Consider the following 18,221-nt stretch of genomic DNA (forward strand, 5'->3'; position numbering starts at 1 on the left):
AATGGCAAACATGTAACCACTGTAAATTGTTGTAAAATCTCATCTAGTTCATTCATGCCCTTGAGGGAATGAAATCTGTCATTCCTACCTGGTGTGGCCGACACTTGACTCCAGACCCATAATAATATGGTTGACTCTTTACCTCCCTCTAGGCAATTAGAGAATGGCAATAAATGCAGACCCATACAGTGATGCCCACATTCCATGAGCAAAAAATAGAAGAATGTCTCTAAAGAGCATTGGAATGTCCTGAGGTCATGCAAGGTGTAATATAATGTCTTTTTTGTCTACTTCTTTCTCACTGGGTGTGTGTTCTAATACATAATGTACTTCTATTACAAAAAGTCAGAAGTATCAAGGCTTTCAAGCAAGCTACAGTTTCACAAAAACTTATAACTCAACTAATCTAGAATGCTGCACCAACTGAAAGTTCTATGTTGTTTAATATATATGAAATCAGATTTTTGTCTTCACTTTCTGGACATTAGTAACATGGAGCAAATTTTGATCTTATCAAAATTAATCCTACCCTCTGTATTATCACTAAGGTATGTGTGTATTTACATACATGGTGATATTTTGGGTCTCTTGACTATGCCTGTACTTATGTAGGCTTATACAAACATTAAAGCCTACTTACTGCTGTTTATTTCTGTTTGCTTTACTGTCAGGGCAGAGACGGTATGCGAAGGGACCAAGAGCAGTGAGGATCAATCACCAACAGAGTGAGTTCTTCACCTTTCTTCCTGAAAGAGGGAATGACAGATGGAGAAAAAGAGAGAGTGTGAAAGCGTAAGAACAAATGAAAGAACTGAAACCAACATGTTCATTCTAAAAGATGAGAGACTTAACAAACAATCCAGGTCTTTTTCAATATATAATTTCAGTTACATCACACTGTAAGCTTTTGCTATAAATTCTGTGTCTTATGATTTTATACTCCACAACCACCTGATGAAGGAGCAGCATTCCGAAAGCTAGTGCTTCCAAATAAACTATTGGACTATAACCTGGTGTTATGTGATTTTTAACTTCTGGCATGGATTTTCTGACCCATATTGTTAACAGCTCTTTCATTTTCTTTGTCAGTTTGGTGCAGATTTGTGAAGAAGCCAAGACTGATGATAATCTACCAGCAGCAGTGTGAGTCTTTTATCCTCCTTCTTTCAAAAGGGCCAAGGCAAGGAAGACAGTATAAAGCAGCAGAGAGAGTGAATGTTTGGAAATGAGGAATGAAAAGTGTGGAGTGGAGAAAGAAGGGAAACATGAATATCCCCTCAGAGTTGAAAAGGGAGGGAAACTCAGCATGAGAATTGAGGGAGGAACAAAAGAGAGAGGATTGAAGAGGATAAGTACAGCAATGAACAGTGAGTGATTCTTTGAGTGCACATGAGTCAATCTAGCTGTGACAGAACAAATTAGATCTGTACAACATATTTGGTGGTACATTTTTCAACTCTTTGGTCCTTCCAAGGACCCTGACTCATTGTAAATGTGAATTGTAGACCCGGAGGCAACACATCTGCAATTTTAAAGTTTGATCAACTTTGCTAAAATGAATACAATCTACACTTTTGCATACAAGTATACATGCAATTTTTGCACAAGATTTATTTTTATGTAATGTATATGTTACTGATTGTTTAGTATGTGCACATGCTCCTGCATGTGAATAATTATATGCAGACACACATTCAGATATACATATAAGGTGTAGGGGAAAGATATAGCTTCTTCTGTTTGTAAAGTAGAGGAAATGCTGATAAATTGGCATTGATTCAGAATTGTTGCAGTGAAGTATTTTTCCTTAGGTTTACAGAAATAAATGTACCCTTGTATTTGTACCTAATGACCATATTTTTCAGTAAAATAATATTTGAAATCTTTTACGAAGGTGGAAGCAAAGCACAGTCTTGTCAACATGAGATGTTCAAAGTGATCACCTACCTTTAGACGTAAAAAGAGGAAAACCTGAAATTGATGTATCACTGAAATAATTAAATAAATTTAGTTAGAAATGAGGAAGACACTTAAATTGTAGGAAAAGCAAAAGAGAAAAGAAAAATAAACAAAGCGAGATGGATAGAGAGGCGATAGAAAGTGAAAAGGACTTGGAAGTTTAAAAGTTTGAGCTTTAATGACAGCGGGAACGTAGATAAGGAAGAAAGAAGAAATAGTAGTTCAGAGAAACAATCTGCCTTCACTGGGGGTTTTATTTAATTATAAATCTGCATGTAATGCCTAAATTTACAGAGGGTAGAGTTGAAAAATATTTCACTTCATCTGAAAAGATAGCTATGAAATTGAAGTCACCAAAGGCTTTTCGGTCCTCAATATGACAGAGCGTCCTGATTGGTGCAGCTACGATTGTGCCTACCAACCCATCAGATGAGCAAACTGTAGATTAGGAAACTGTAAAAAGGGTTAGATTCAGAACTTACGAGCCTGTCCCTGAAGCTTATCAATTAAAATTTCAGATTATAAGAGAAGAAAACTAATAATACATTTTTATAGTCTGCAAAAGAAAAGAAATGTAATGGGCTCAGTGACTTCAACTACTGAAGTTAGAGAAAATGGCTGATAATGTGGGGAAAATTGTGATTATGGAGGAATTCTGAAATTCTGGAGAATGTTTTCCCCACAAAAAGGCAGTAATAGATAAAGTCTCCATAACTTGCAAGACTCATTAGGAAGAGACAACTGATGGCGATTTAACCTGAGGGTCACCATGCCTCAGGTGAAAGGAGTGATTAAGAAGAAGAGTCCTTCATGGTAACCTCAGGCAGTAAAGTAATTGAATCCATGCTGTTAACATCACTCCACATTGATTTCTTGGAGCAGCAGTACCACAGAGGGCCTTTACGTATACTGCTGCATGAATGCATATTCCAACAAGTAAATAGACACCTAGTGCAGGTAGTAGTGAATGTCGCAGTTACCTTGGATGGAATCTCACTGCCTTTGTAGTGAAGCTTTGTGATTGAAGCAAAACCTATAGGCCTCTTGACCTGATTTGCCTCATCCTTTGAGAATTCATTATAATCAGAAGTCTCTGCATGCAGATAATCTGTCACCTGTGTAATGCTGATAGCTGATGTCAATGATATTCTACAAATATTCTCAGCCAACTGAGCTAACCAAACACCCAAAGAAGAGGGGTCACTGGACCAACATATTAAGTCTGATTTCTGTCCACAGTTGCTGCCAGACCTGCTGAGTTTTTCCAGTGACTTTTGTTCTTGTTTTTCTTCCCAACAAAAATGCAGTAGAAGTTAGTTCAATTAACAATTATAAATCTGAAATGAATACATTTTTGCCGGACAAGGAGTTACTAGAATATGGAATCAGGGTATATGACTGGGTTTAAGTTTCAAATCAGCTATAATCTTACTGCATTTAACTAGGAAGAGGAAGAACAAGTAACAGCCAAAACAGATGAGAGAAAGTGACAAGAATTCTTTCAGGAGGTAAGGAGCAGGTTAGACCAAGGAGAGCCAACGGATGATATCAACCTGGACTTCCAAAAAGCCTGACAAGGTGCAGCACTGGAGGCTGCTGAGTAAGATAAGGGTCCATGGTGTTAGAAACAACATACTAGCATGGATAGAAGATTGACTGTCTTGCAGAAAGCAGAAAGTGGGGATAAAAGGGTCCTTCTCAGAATGGTAGCTGGTGACTAGTGCTGTTCCACAAGGGTCAGTGTTGGGACCACAACTTTTCGCTTTATATACTAATGATCTAGATGAAGGAACTGAGGGCATTCTGGCTTAGTTTGTAGATGATACAAAAAAGTGGTAGAAGGACAGGTAGTATTGAGGAGGTGGGGAGATTGCAGAAGTATTTAGACAGGTTAGGAGAATAAGCAAACAAGTGGCAAATAAAGTACAATGTGGGAAAGCGTGAGGCATGCACTTTGATAGGAAGCATAGAGCAAGGACTATTTTTTAAATGGGGAGAAAATTCAGAAATGTGAAGTGCAAAGGGACTAGGGATTTCTAGTCCAGGATTCTCTTCAGGTAGACTTGCAGGTTGAGCTGGTAGTTAGGAAGGCAAATACAATGTAGCCATTTATTTTGAGAGGACTAGAATAAGAAAAGCAGGGATTTCTGAGGCTCTGTAAAGCTTTGGTCAGACCACATTTAAAGTATAGTGGGCAATTTTGGGCCCTATACATCAGAAAAGATGTACTGGCCCTGGAGTGGGTCCAGAGGATGTTCATTGGAATGATCCCAGGAATGAAAGGCTTAACATATGACGAACATTTGAGTACTCTAGGTCTATATTCAATGGAGTTTAGAAGGATGAGGAGAGATCTAATTGAAACTTACAGAATGGCCTGAACAGAGTAGATGTTACGAAGATGTTTCCATTGGTAGGAGAGACTGGGACCTGAGGGCACAGTCAGAGTAAAAGGAAGATCCTTTAGAATGGAGATAAGAAGAAACGTCTTCAGCCAGAGAGTGGTGAATCTATGGAATTCATTGCCCAAGAAGGCTGTGGAAGCCAAGTCATTGAGTATATTTAAGACAGAGATAGATAGGTTCTGGGGGATTAAAGGTTATGGGGAGAAAGCAGGAGAATGGGGTTAAGAAAGTTATTAGCCATGATTGAATTGAGGAGCAGACCGAATGGTTTGAATGGCCTAATTTCTGCTCCTATGTCTTATGGTCTAAGTGTGAAAATGAGAAATAGATCACTTATAATACCAAAGGCAATGCATGTTAGTGATAACTGAGATTTTCAAATTCTAGTTCATTCTTTAAATCTGGTATTGTGAATCCTCTGCCTGTTCTCAAAATTGTCTAATTTTAATTCCATTGTTAAATAACGTGAATTTATTGTGCATGGTTGATCACAACGTTATTTTTGTTTTGTACTCGGCTGTTTGCTTCCATATATTGAAAGGCGTTTTGTTAACACTTTTCAAAGCTATGTTGGTCTCATAATATTTACAATGGTTTGCTTATGTTAGACTAGATGCCTAAGAAATATTATTTTGTCTGTGAGACCAGTGCGAACGTGTGAAGAAGACCAGAGCAATAAGGAACCATCTCCATCTCTGCTTCTTGGCTGAAAGGGAAAGTGCAGAGAAACATTTGAGAGTTTGAGAGAGTGAAGGAATGAGAAACAGAGTGAGCAGCTTGAAAGAGTGAATCTGTGCATGTGTGTTAGAGTGGCGAGAGGAAGGGAAAATAGTTTTTGCATCTGATGGGATAGAATAGCAAAGCCAAAGTAAGTGAGATGGAAAGGAAATCCTAGATGGTAGAGAAAAAGTAGGTAATAGAGTCATAGAGATGTACAGCATGGAAATTGATCCTTCGGTCCAGCTCATTCATGCCGACCAGCTGTCCTACGTTAATCTATTCCTATTTGCCAGCATTTAGCCCAAAGCCCTCTAAACCCTCCTATTCATATACCTTTTTAAATGTTGTAATTGTACCCACCTCCACTACTTCCTCTGACAGATCATTCCATACATGTACCACCCTTTGTGTAAAAAGGTTGCCCTTAGGACCCTTTTAAATTTTACCACTGTCATCTTAAACCTAAGCCTTCTAGTGTTTGACTCCCCCACCCTGGGAAAAAGACCTTGGCTATTCACCTTATCCATGCCCCTCGCAATTTTATAAACCTCTATAAGGTAACCTCTCAGTCTCCAACACTTCAGGTGAAAGAGCCCCATCCTAATCAGCCTCTCTCTATAGCTCAAACCCTCCAACTCTGACAACATCCTTGTAAATCTTTTCTGAATCCTTTCAAGTTTCACAACATCCTTCATATAACAGTAAGACTAGAATTGAATGCAGTCTTCCAAAAGTGGCCTAATCAATGTTCTGTATAGCAGCAGCATGACCTCTCAACTCCTATATGCAATGTACTGACCAACAAAGGCAAGCATAGCAAACACCTCAGTCACTATCCTGCCTATCTGGGACTCTGCTTTCAGGGAACTATGCACCTGCACTCCAAAGTCTCTTTGTTCAGTAACACTCCCCAGGAGTTACCATTGAATGTATAAGTTCTATGCTGATTTGCCTTTCCAAAATGCATCACCTTAAACTCTGTGAGTCCTTGGCCCATTGGCTCATCTGATCAAGGTCCCATTGTAATCTAAGGTAACCTTCTTCACTGTTCACTACACCTCCAATTTTGGTGTCATCTGCTAACTTACTAACCGTACCTCCTGTGTTCACATCCAAATCATTTATATAAATGACAAAAGGGAGTGGACCCAGCACTGATCCTTGTGGCATACTGTGAGTCACAGGCCTCCAGTCTGAAAAGCAAACATCCACCATCTCCCTCTGTCTTCTACCTTCATTCTGTATCCAAATAGCTAGTTCTCCCTGTACTCCATGTGATCTAACTTGTTACGTTGTCTACCATGAGGAACCTTGTCAAACGCCTGACTGAAGTCCATATGGATCATGCCCATGACCCTGCCTTCATCAAATGTCTTTGTTACTTCTTCAAAAAATTCACTCAACTTAGTGAGACACGATTCCCCACGCACAAAGCCATGTTCACAATCCCTAACCTTACCTTTCCAAATACATGTAAATCCTGACTTTCAGGATCCCCTCCAACAACTTGCCCATCACTGATGTCAAGCTCACCGGTCTATAGTTCCCTGGCTTTTCCTTACCATCTTTCTTACATATGGCAGCACGTTAATTAACCTCCAGTTTTTTAGCACCTCGATACAAATACCTCGGCAAGGGGCCCAGCAATCACTTCCCTAGCTTTCCATAGAATTCTAGCGTACACCTGATCAGGTACCAGGGATTTTTCCACCTATATGCATTTTGAGAAGTCCAGCACTTCCTCCTCTGTAGTACAGACATTTTTCAAGATGTTGCTATTTATTTCCGCAAGTTTTCTATCTTTCATATCCTTCTCTATAGCAAGCACCGATGCAAAATACTCGTTTAGCATCTCCTATGAGAAGACAGATTGTTGATAATTAAAAAAACAGACCGTGGCCAAAGATGATAAACAATCTGACACCAGCCTGGCTTAAAATTATTTGCATTTCATCTTCTGTTTATTTTGCTGGAAAATGTAATCTATTTATAACTTAATGAATGTTTCTTAGTGGGTTTTTGTTTTTGTTGCATAATTTACACAATGCAATGTGTTTTGCTGTCCATGATGCCTGCCTTAAATCTCCTCATAACGTTTAGGAAGACTGCGAAATGTTAATATTTGGTGTGTTCGGTGCAGTATTAAGTACAGTTCTGCAATATGGGAGAGTAAACTGATGCAATGCGTTTGGCTGCCTTCCCCCCCCCCCCTTCCAAACAATCCCGAGCCTCCTGCTGTCTCCTGGCAACCCCTGCCGCTTGCGTTCGGTCTCCTAGCAACCGGAGCCGGGCAGGAGCTGTCCGCTGGCTGTGGTGCTGATGGGACGTAGACTCGGGAAGAATCACTTATCCTGCGGTCAGCCTGCAAACACCATCCGCTTCAACACAACCGAGAATCCCGCCTTTCTGCGGCAGCCAGCGGGCCTCAGGAATCGAGCTTCCCGAGAAGCTGCGAATTAAACAAAACGAAAACAATCTCTTTGATTTAATGGTCATCTCATCTGGAGGACAGTAATGTAAATCAAGCACCTCGGCAGAAAGCTCGCTGCCTTGCTTTCAGGAACACTGTTTGAAACATAACGAACGTTTTGTTTGAAAGGAAATGTTTTTGCTCCCCAAAGTATTAAAGCAGTTATCGGAATATTTTCGGGCGATCTGTCTGAGCTAGGTTTTTATCTGTCACTGCCGGCGTCGAACCCAGGGATGTAAATCTCCCTTACTGCACGACCAGAATGGGCTGTCCTGGTAAGAAGTGTAAGTTAGAGGAGTTCATTCTTTGCACCTTTTTATGCAGTAGACTTTAAACCGCTGTTGGTGTGTCACGGATTCTTGTGGATAAACTATCAGTTTTAGTATTTATCCAATTTTAACCCCCATACATATATCTCGCTGATGATGCATAGCCCCTACTTTACCCTAATGTTTTACTCCATTTTGAAAAGCGAGCCCAAATTTCGGGAGGCTGTGGAGGCAACAAGAATCTCATAAGTACTCTGACACACGACTAGGCGCTCAACAAGATTTTACCATGCATCTGTTCGAATCTTGCCCAAATTAGATTAGATTAGTTTCCCTACAGTGTTAAAGCAGGCCCTTCGGCCCAACCAGCCTACACCGACCCTCCGAAGAGTAACCCACCCAGACCCAGAGAACGTTCCTGGGCTCACAATGAAACCATCAACGTTTTACGCACCAAGCTCACTTTGTTACTTTTGCAATTGTCTCTCAAGCATCTTAAATTTACCCAATTGTCAGGGACAGTTCTCTCCTCATAACTGAAAACCCTGCTCCCAGTTTAAAAGCTGGTGTGTGATTCCAACTGGGTTCAGGCAGGTATCTGTCGTAAATATGAAAGACTTTAACTCCTAGACCTCATGTGTGTGAACTTGCCAGTTGATCCAATCCCTGTAAACTATGCATGAAGTTAAAGTTAAATTAGGGCCTGAACATCTAGCTGGTAGATTTGCATGCTGAAAACATGCATGCATTTGTTTCTTTCACGGTTGAAATTATTGGGCCAGCTGCTGTAAAGATCAACCCTGCCCCCAGTTCGTAATTTTATTGAATTGTGATTAGACATTATTATATCCAGGAGAAGGCATGCAACCCACCAGAAAAGGCAAGAAAAAGAAAGCAAACATGACCAACAAGGGAACAAATTTGGATAATTCCTTTTCTAGCCCTCTCTACCTCCCAACTCAGTTGATCAAAACCAGCCCACATGGTCACATTGATAGTGATTATATTAACTTTCAAATCACTTACCTTTCTATGTTTGTTAGATGTCAATGAAACTCTTAGCAAAATTGTCTTTTTCTCTGAAACAAAAAGAGAAAGAGCTGGAAAATCTAAGAAGTTCTGAAGCGGTTCACTGGACTGGAAATGTTAACTCTGCTCAGACAGATGCTGCCAGACCTGCTGAATTTTCCCAGCAATTTTTGTTTTTATTTCTGATTTTCAGTATCCGCAGTTCTTTGGATTTTGTTTTAGTCTTTTTCCTGTTCTGTCTAGATGATGCATAATGCCCTGGCAATAAAGTTGGAGAATCAACACAATTCTTTTTTGTGTTTTGCAGTAACCTGACTGCCATCTGCTCAGAGGAGAGTGACCAGACTGTGCCACCAAAGCTTGATGAAGAAGCCTCTGAAGATCAAGTGCTGGCAACAGTTGAGAACAGCCCCTTTCAACAGGTAAGAGTTCAACTGGGTAAATATTACAATTGCTCCCCCATGTACATTACTTTGAAAGAGACAATCCCATGGTGAAAAGAATTGTGTGGCAAAATTTTTTTTTAGATTTGTTAGTAAATCTCCTGTGATGTACCTTACAATAAATCAGAATATATCCTCTTTTATAAAGGAGAGAATTATACAAAGCAACACATAATGATATGAAGTACAAATTGCATCCAAAATTCAACATACATATACATCAGAGACAGAGCTCAAAAATTTAACATAAACTGGTTTTGCACATATTTTCATTGTTCATGATGATTGATTCACATTTTCATTTTTCAATGAAGGAAGAGGAGATTTTGAAGAGTGAGTTGGATCAAGGAGGTGAGTGCTTAAAACGCTTTTACATTTTGTGAGAGAGGGTTTTTAGGATTATATTAATGTGTTATCTATGGCTTTTAGAGCTACCTGGTCATCCAGATACACTAAAGGAAGATTTTTTTCTGAATAATATGGCTAATGTTCTTTACAAATGGACTTTGAATTTGACTGCATCTAATGTATAGAATAAATCTTTTCTTCTGATATCTCACCTTGGTGTTGAGGAAAAAAAGGAGCAACTGCATTTGTAAAAACATTTTAAAGATATTTTATTATACTCACAAATTCAGTACTGTATACTGTTGAAGCGATTCTTCATAGATTTTTGAAGTTATTTTCAGTTGTTGGAAGTTGTATAACTCATATGGCAGACTGGATACTCTTACTAAGATGGTTAAGTTTTGATAAACTCAACATCAGCTTCATTAATAAAATTCCATCAGATTGCCATTCTTAAAATATGTTATATTGCAAGGAAAAAAATAAACAATTGCATTTTATAATGCTGCCCTCTTACAGTGGTTAAGAAAGAGTTACATTTATGATTATGCATATGAAGTTGACTTGAACCAAAACTTCATTGCTGAAACTGAGTGTAATTTTGTGCACAACAACTACCTGGATAGCTAGCTGTGTCTGAGACACAAACACAATCTTCTGATCTACAATACTTCATTTGAAATTTAATTGACATTCAGATCTTTCATATTCATGTATGTCTGTTTCAGTCACTACAGAAGCATGAGTGCAACACTGCTCAAGCTGTTACTCCACCGATGTAAAAGTGGTTAACATTACTGTGATAATTTTGTATATTTAAATCTTTTCTGTAGGATATTGTCCAGAAAAGAGAATGTCAGTGTTCCCTTGGGTGTAAAATTTATAAGCATTCAATATAAATAAACTGCTTTAAAGAACATATAAACTGTATGACAAGAGTAAGATGTCTGAGCAGTATTTGCATCAGGATTATAAACATATATAAATTTGCAAAACATATTATAGGGAGGTTTTATAACCCCAGTATCATGTGCAGATATAGCTTTGAACATAGAAGATAAAAGTATCTAAGTGTATACCAGTGTGCGGTACATTTACTGCTAACTGTATGATACATTGAAGTACATAGTGCAGTCTGAAATACAAATATACAGTACACTTCATGATGGAGTGAATGATACAGTGGTCTCTGCCTATTAGTGGGAGTGGGAAGAGACCCAATGGCATACCATTTGACACACAATAAGTTATTGTGGGTCAGGTGGGCAGGTACTAGCAATACCAAACTGCTAGGCAGCTAAACGTCAATGTTTCTGCATGAGTTCAAAATCTCACAAATAAGTTCAGCTTTGTAAGGATTTGTTTACATGGCTGTGACTGGGGACTGCCTGATTATGGGCTTGAAATAAGTTTTTTTTATAATGGTTTGTTAAGTCTGATTGTTTATTTGGGCAGGATTAGGATTAGGAGATAGGAATTAATATTGTATTCAACACCTTCAAATTGCGAATCCATTCCTATTCCTTCCCTTTCTTTTAGCTTGACTTGTTATATTCTCTGTCACCATGTTGCCTCTCCCCTTTCTCCACCCCAGTGGGACTGTGTGTTCTTTCCAGTCTGGCAGTTAGATATACCATTGTTCTGCCATTCTCTCATTCTGATCACTTAATCTGAACAATCAGCATCCTATCTCCCCCAGCACTATAACCCCGCACCCCCACCCCTTCCATTATTATATAAAGGCTGCCTCCTGCACGCTTCATGTCGGCTGTGATGAAGAGTTATCTAGTCTCAAAACGTTAGCTTGCTTTCTCTCTGTGGATGCTTCCTCATCTGCTTTGATCTCCAGCATTTTTTAGTTTTAAGTGAATTTAAGCTTCTTTTCAATGGGAACATTAATGCCTTTGTTTGACTAGCAGTTTTATGAGCTTGAAAGAGGGGGCATTTTTCTTTAAAAGGTATTTTTAACAGTTGACTTTAAAAAAAACTAAGGAGCCTTCCGAAGATTTGCCAGTGTTGTCATATATGCAAAAGTGAGGACTGCAGATACTGGAAACCAGAGTTTAGATCAGAGTGGTGCTGGAAAAGCACAACAGGTCAGGCAGCATCCGAGGAGCAGGAAAATCGATGTTTCAAGCAAAAGCCCTTCATCAGGAATCTGTTGTCATATGGTTTGTGAGGTGGATACTGGGTGAATGGCCTAAGTGGGAAATGAGGTATTGGAGATATGAGAAATATGGAGGCAATATGAGGATGGGTCTTTAGTGCGGTTGATGTGGTGAAGGCCAAAATGACTAACAACCATAAATTAAACTTGATCCATATCCCAGTAATCAGAGACAAAATTTGTGTGTGAATGGGTTGACTTTTGAAATCCAAAATCAGTGTAGCTTTTGATGAGGTGTGTAGAGGAGTCTGATACAGTGCATTAGCATATGTGGTGAGTATGGTATAACTGTATACTTTGGTATAGCCACTATTGAGCTATATAGAGTTCTATAGTTTAGGGTGCATAATATGAACTCCTTGGACTCAATACTTAAATCTGTTTTTGCTTTTTAGTTACAGATGCTCACTCTCCTTACTGCTCAAGTCATATACCTACATGTGCCTAGTAACTGCTATCATGCCTAAACGAAGTAAAGACTTAGAGTTAGTCCATCTTGTTCGTGATGTGCCGCTGACACCCAGAAGTTCCACCCCTAATTCCCAGTACGCTTTAGATTTACCCAATGTTCCCAGTTACCGCAATTCCAGCTCTCGGTTATCTCCACTTAGCCATAGGAAGCAAGCATCTGGGGTCATAAACCCTAACTTCTTGACAGAGGAATGGCCTCCATTGCATCGTATAGGTGAACATAATGTCTGTTATGTTTCGTGATTGCTTTATGTTTTGTCATTTGTATATCAGTCTCTTTAGTTCTAAGTGAATGTCTGTAATTGTGTCTTTTCAGTCCTGTCTGTGTATAGCTTCAATCTTATTTATGGTAAGCAGTGTCTCAAATGCTTTTACAAAATAATCTTTGGACTACCTGTACTCAATCCGATGCCCCCTATTGACCTCCATTAATTTCCCTGAAACCTGAAGTCCAATGGTTTAACATTCACCTCAGATATTTCTGCAGGATTAGATTACTTCACGTTCAAGGAACAAGATTTATAAAAGCAGATTTAAATAAGAACAAAGGAGCAGGATTAGGCTATGCAGCCTTGCAAGTCTGCTTCACCATTCAATGAGATCATGATTGACGAGTATGTTAATTCCAACTCTCTGTCTTTGTTCTGTAACTCATTAATGCCGTTGGCTAAAAAAAAGCTTATCAAATTCAGTTTTGAAATTTTCAATTGACTGCTTGACTCAGCAACTTTTAAGGGGGAATACTCTTCTGGTTTTCAGTTACCCTCTTTTGAGAAAAAATGCTTCTTGACATCACCCCTGAACAGTCTGGCTCTGATTTTAAGGTTATGTCCTCTTTCCCGGACTCGACCTCACCAGAAGAAATAGTTTCTATCTGCCGTATCAACTCTTTCAATAATCTTATACTTCAATGAAATCATTCTGATATTTCTATATTTATGAGTGTACTTACCTGCCCTCATAATTTAAGCCTTCAGTCTCAGAAATCTCTGCAAAACTGTGACTGATGACCATGCATCATTTACTTTAATTTTCTGGTAAACTATTTTAACATCACAATAGTTGAGCAGCATGCCTAGATGACATGATAGCAGGAGATCCTTATTGTCTGAGAAGCAGAGGTTGGAACATATCTGGAGTGATGGATACTTTACCACCTCATTCTTTGCTCTGGCACCAGGTATTTAAGTTAATTATCTATCTATTTCACTTTCTACTTTTTTCCCAGCATTTGACAAGAATGTTTATTTCATGACTGTCTCACTTTCCTTTGATACCAAAATAAAGATTCCACAAATGCTGGAAGTCTAAAATACAAACAAAAAACTTGGAAAATAGACAACAGTTTATACAAAGTCTGTGGACAGAGAAATGAAATTAATGGATCTGAATGGAGGAGGTGCAAAAGAGAGCAAAACAACTTAAGAACCCGGTTAGGCTAGCGTGAAAAGAGACTGCCAAATTTAACAGCATAATCTCATTAGCACCTGAACAAACTAGGTAAAAACAATGACTGCACATGCTGGAAACCAGATTTTGGATGAGTGGAGGTGGAAGAGCACAGCAGTTCAGGCAGCATCCGAGGAGCAGCTGACAGCTTGACCAGTTTCCAAGAGGAAAAACAATGGCTGAAGATCTTAGGCAGAGAATTTCCCATTAAAAAACAAAACTAATGATCTAACATTGCCAAATTATAACAATTATAACAATTATAATGAGAACATACATACTAGATGCAGAGTTCTTAAACTGTAGTTAACTAAGATTTTTACCCAGATGTCTTCTGCAGTATGAAGATTAAACTTTATTTAGTACTGGCTTTGAATCCCTCCAGAGATTTTAGTATAATGTTAATAAGTTGAGGCCACCATATTTATAATCATCTGTTCAGTTCCCCAATGTCATCCCCCTAGAATAAATTATCTTAAACACATCATTTTTCAATGAAAATCAGAAGTAGTGTTGCCTTTGATTTATATTTTGGAGGTGGAGTGACTGAATACCCATATTGGAATAAGTTTCTGACTGGTCTTTATTGGGTTCTCTGGTCAATATTTAATATCTATTTTATTTACCTTTTTACTCTGTCAGATCCTCACACAACATCGTGGCCCTCAGTCAACATTGAAGATGTAGATTCTGAAGGTGTTACTTTAACATCTGAGAATGGCCAGTTGCCACCAACTAAAGTGCCCTCTTCACCATACAAGAGTCGGACACTTACAGTGCCAGGTGTCCCCATGTCAGCACAAAGGTAAGAGCAGAAACTAAGATCAGTAAGTAAAGGTAGCTGGGTTACACTGTTGAGAGGACTGGTGAGTTCTGTCCTGGAATCCCTTCTGCTCTCCAGAATTTGATTTGCACATTCATTGTAGATGACTTGCAAAAGAATTATTGGGGGCTGGACACAAAGTGAGAAGGGATAAACAAACTTCAAGTGAAGCCAAGGAGGTGGCAAGTGTATCGCAAAAATGGAATAGAACTGGCCAATGGAAGGACACTCAGGGGTGTTAACTTGCCTACCACATACTGTACATAAAGAGATACAGAAAAGAAGAAGAAACAGGAACACACAGAATATCCTGCTAATCAGCTTAGTTCAATTTGTGCAGAAGCTATAAACAGGGAATTGATTCATAAAGAATACATCTTTCGTTTTGCAGAATGACTGATCTACTATGTAGCAGATTAATAAGATATTAATGCTGAGGTATATAGATTGAGAGAATGATTGAAAAATATTGGTTTACAGTGAAGGAAATAAATCAGCAAAGGGAATCTGGGCATTATCATAGACTCATGACTTCTGACATTGAGATAAGTTGTCAATTTTCTAACTTATGGTCTGGTTAGGGATCATTAATGTTTTAGAGAGAAATATGAACACACAAGGAACAAATGAAAAGAGCTATGCTACAAGCTTCATGTTTTTAAGATAAAAACAAACTTTTCATAGTATCCCTACAGTGTGGAAACAGGTTCTTCAGCCCAACAAGTCCACACCGACCCTCCAAAGAGTATCCCACCTAAACCCATTCCCCTACCCTATTACTCTACATTTACCCCTGATTAATGCACCTAACCTAAACATCCCTGAATACTATGGGCAATTTAGCATGGCCAATTCATCTAGCCTGCACATCTTTTGATTGTGGGAGGAAACCAGAGCACCTGGAGCAAACCCACGCAGACATGGGGAGAATGTGCAACCTCCACACAGACTGGAATTGAACCCAGGTCTGTGAGACAGCAGCGCTAACCACTGAGCCACTGTGCCACCCATAGCCACTGTGCCACCCATAGCCACCGTGCCACCCATAGCCACTGTGCCACCCATAGCCACTGTGCTGCCCATAGCCACTGTGCCACCCATAGCCACTGTGCCACCCATAGCCACTGTGCCGCCCATATGTACATCTAAATTCCTGTAAATAAATCTGAAATTAAACAAAACAATTACTCCTAAATTAAAACTATTGCTTATAAAGACAAGTATGAATCCAGTTCTACTTTCTACTATTCCTCAAGAGTTTTTTGAAACATTGCATAAATCTTAAAGGTTGATTCATTTCTTCTAGATTACTAGATAAAAGGTATATCATAGGTCTCAGAATTTACTCTAATTTTTCTCTAACTTTCCAGCTGTTCTCCAAGATACAAGACTTTAGCAGGTTATAGAGTCATAGAGATGTACAGCACTGACACAGACCCTTGGGTCCAACTCATCCATGCCGACCAGATATCTGAAACCAATCTAGTCCCATTTGCCAGCACTTGGCCCATATCCCTCTAAACGTTTCCAATTCACATATCCATCCAGATGCCTTGTAAGTGTTGTAATTGTACCAGCCTCCACCACTTCCTCTGGCAGCTCATTTCATACATGCAACACTCTGCATGAAAAAGTTGCCCTTTTTTGGTCCCTTTTAATAGCCTATTCAGCCTCTCTCTATAGCTCAAATCCTCCAACCCTGGCAACATCCTTTTAAAATTCAGTGGCGTTTGGCTATGTGACCCATTGACTTTCCTCTAAATCCTCATAGCTCTGAATTCCACAGTTCAAGCACAGGCCTTTCAGTGATTATTCAGCAACAACTAAACCATCAGAAAAAAAACCTTTCTATTTGTAGCTATGGTTTCAAACTGCAACCAAAAATACTTCCAGAATTTCAATTACAACAAAGTTAACCCTTTACTACAGAGAATCTCTGTAGATTTCTGAAATAACTCTTGTGAACTCTTCCACCTTGCAACTGTGTCTTATAATGGATAACAGCTAAAAAGGCTATTATTCAATACAAGAATGTCATAGTAAATAGATCTAGCATTTATCCTACTTTAGGTGTAGATCTCTCGACTTCCAAGATGATACAACTGCAAAAGATCCAACTTTCACACTGTCTTTTAAATGCTTTCTGAACATCAGTCAGTTCTTCTGCTGACCATCTCTTCTTAGCTGCATCTCTCAAACACTCTCACCTGTTGGCTATGCATAGAGAGAAACTCAAAACAATGAATATCACTAAGCTTCACCCACCTCTGTGACAGTGTTCCCTGGTAGAAATGAAAATTAACTACCCTGTAATTCCAAAGCTTAATTCTTAAAACACATGGATAACTTATATCTCTAATGGTACTAATTGCCCTCCTTCCAGATTTATTGTCGCCAAATCTACAGTTTACAAGTTATTCAGAGCATCTTTTCATCTGTGGACTACATGAATAACTTAAATCTTTTACTGAAATCACTGCAAACATCATGACTCCAGTTCTTTAGCTAAGTAAACCAACCTACTGTTTTACCCTTTTCTAGTAAACACAAATAACATTTTGTAAATTACATTTACAATTTACAATTGAATTGAACTTTTTATAATTGAATCCTAAGTCTCCGTGGTTTTCCAGCCTCCAGATATTAACTAATATTTATAACTCAATTTAAAGAATTAAAACATTAAAATATATGAACTATGACATAATACATACATTAACAGTTAACATTCTGCATGGAATTTCCATTATTCTAGTGTAGAGATCCTAGAACAGGTGCAGAAGAGAGCAACAAGATTGATTCCCCGTTTTAAAGATATATGGGAAGCAAAAGATGATGAATTGCCCCAAAGGATGATGTCTCAAAGGCAAAGACATTTTAATAGAGATGTAAAACATAAAAAATTCAAAGAATATAAACTCAGAACAAAATTTGTGGATACTCCTGAACATTCAGATACAAATTCAGGGCTGAGAAGAATAACTTCAGGACAAGAATTGGAAAGCTCCTCTTTAACTTTAGAATGATGAACTGTCAAACAAGTTTTCATAAGGGAGCTTGAAGACAACACAGTGAGGAATGGATGTCTGAAAGCCTGTTTCACATAAAATTAATTTAAATCTGCCATGTTCATTTCTTGAGTAAACAGTCCTAAGTGTAAAATCAAAAGCACTGGGAGGTAAAGTGTTTTTCTTTGGTCAGCTGATTTTCTGATGTTTGGAAAACCATTGCACTTAAATCTAAAGAAAAACTGGTATATTTATTCTGTCAACTATTCTGATTGTACATGCTGTTACCGTTGATAATCCACTTATCCAGGTCCAGAGAAGTTTAGCATATATTAACAAATCTAAAGCTTATGGACCCCAAGTGTGCATGGTGATAATGCTTTAAACTGGCTAAAATTGCACAGTTTACCAATATGGAGTACAGAAGGCTACCCATTGCTTGTACTGCTACCACCACATTAAGTGATAAGACACATCTTACTTTCCCCACATTGTTAAAGAACTGAAATCTTTCATTTCTATTAGGTTTCACCAAGTGCAAATATTCTGTTTCATTGGGTGATATAACACAGAAATAATGCCATCTCGTACCTTCTCAAATTGGTACTGCTAATGTCATGGTCATCTACTTCCTTGCATGTCATTTCCTTCTATCATCAT

The 18,221-nt window shown here is 38.6% G+C and overlaps 1 protein-coding gene across 8 annotated transcripts in view; it reads left to right on the top strand.

The window, feature by feature from the left end:
- Window positions 1-18,221, top strand: part of LOC122558548 (cyclic nucleotide-gated cation channel beta-3-like) — a 201,530-nt gene that overhangs the window by 83,798 nt on the left and 99,511 nt on the right. For all 8 annotated transcript variants that reach the window (XM_043707256.1, XM_043707264.1, XM_043707262.1 and 5 more), the window contains 5 exons: window positions 672-725; window positions 1,090-1,143; window positions 9,160-9,274; window positions 9,610-9,646; window positions 14,373-14,535. In XM_043707256.1, the coding sequence (XP_043563191.1) occupies window positions 672-725; window positions 1,090-1,143; window positions 9,160-9,274; window positions 9,610-9,646; window positions 14,373-14,535 (423 nt within the window). The remainder of the gene's footprint in view (window positions 1-671; window positions 726-1,089; window positions 1,144-9,159; window positions 9,275-9,609; window positions 9,647-14,372; window positions 14,536-18,221) is intronic.

The sequence above is a fragment of the Chiloscyllium plagiosum genome, chromosome 17 (assembly GCF_004010195.1).
Source record: "Chiloscyllium plagiosum isolate BGI_BamShark_2017 chromosome 17, ASM401019v2, whole genome shotgun sequence".
NCBI lineage: Eukaryota > Metazoa > Chordata > Chondrichthyes > Orectolobiformes > Hemiscylliidae > Chiloscyllium > Chiloscyllium plagiosum.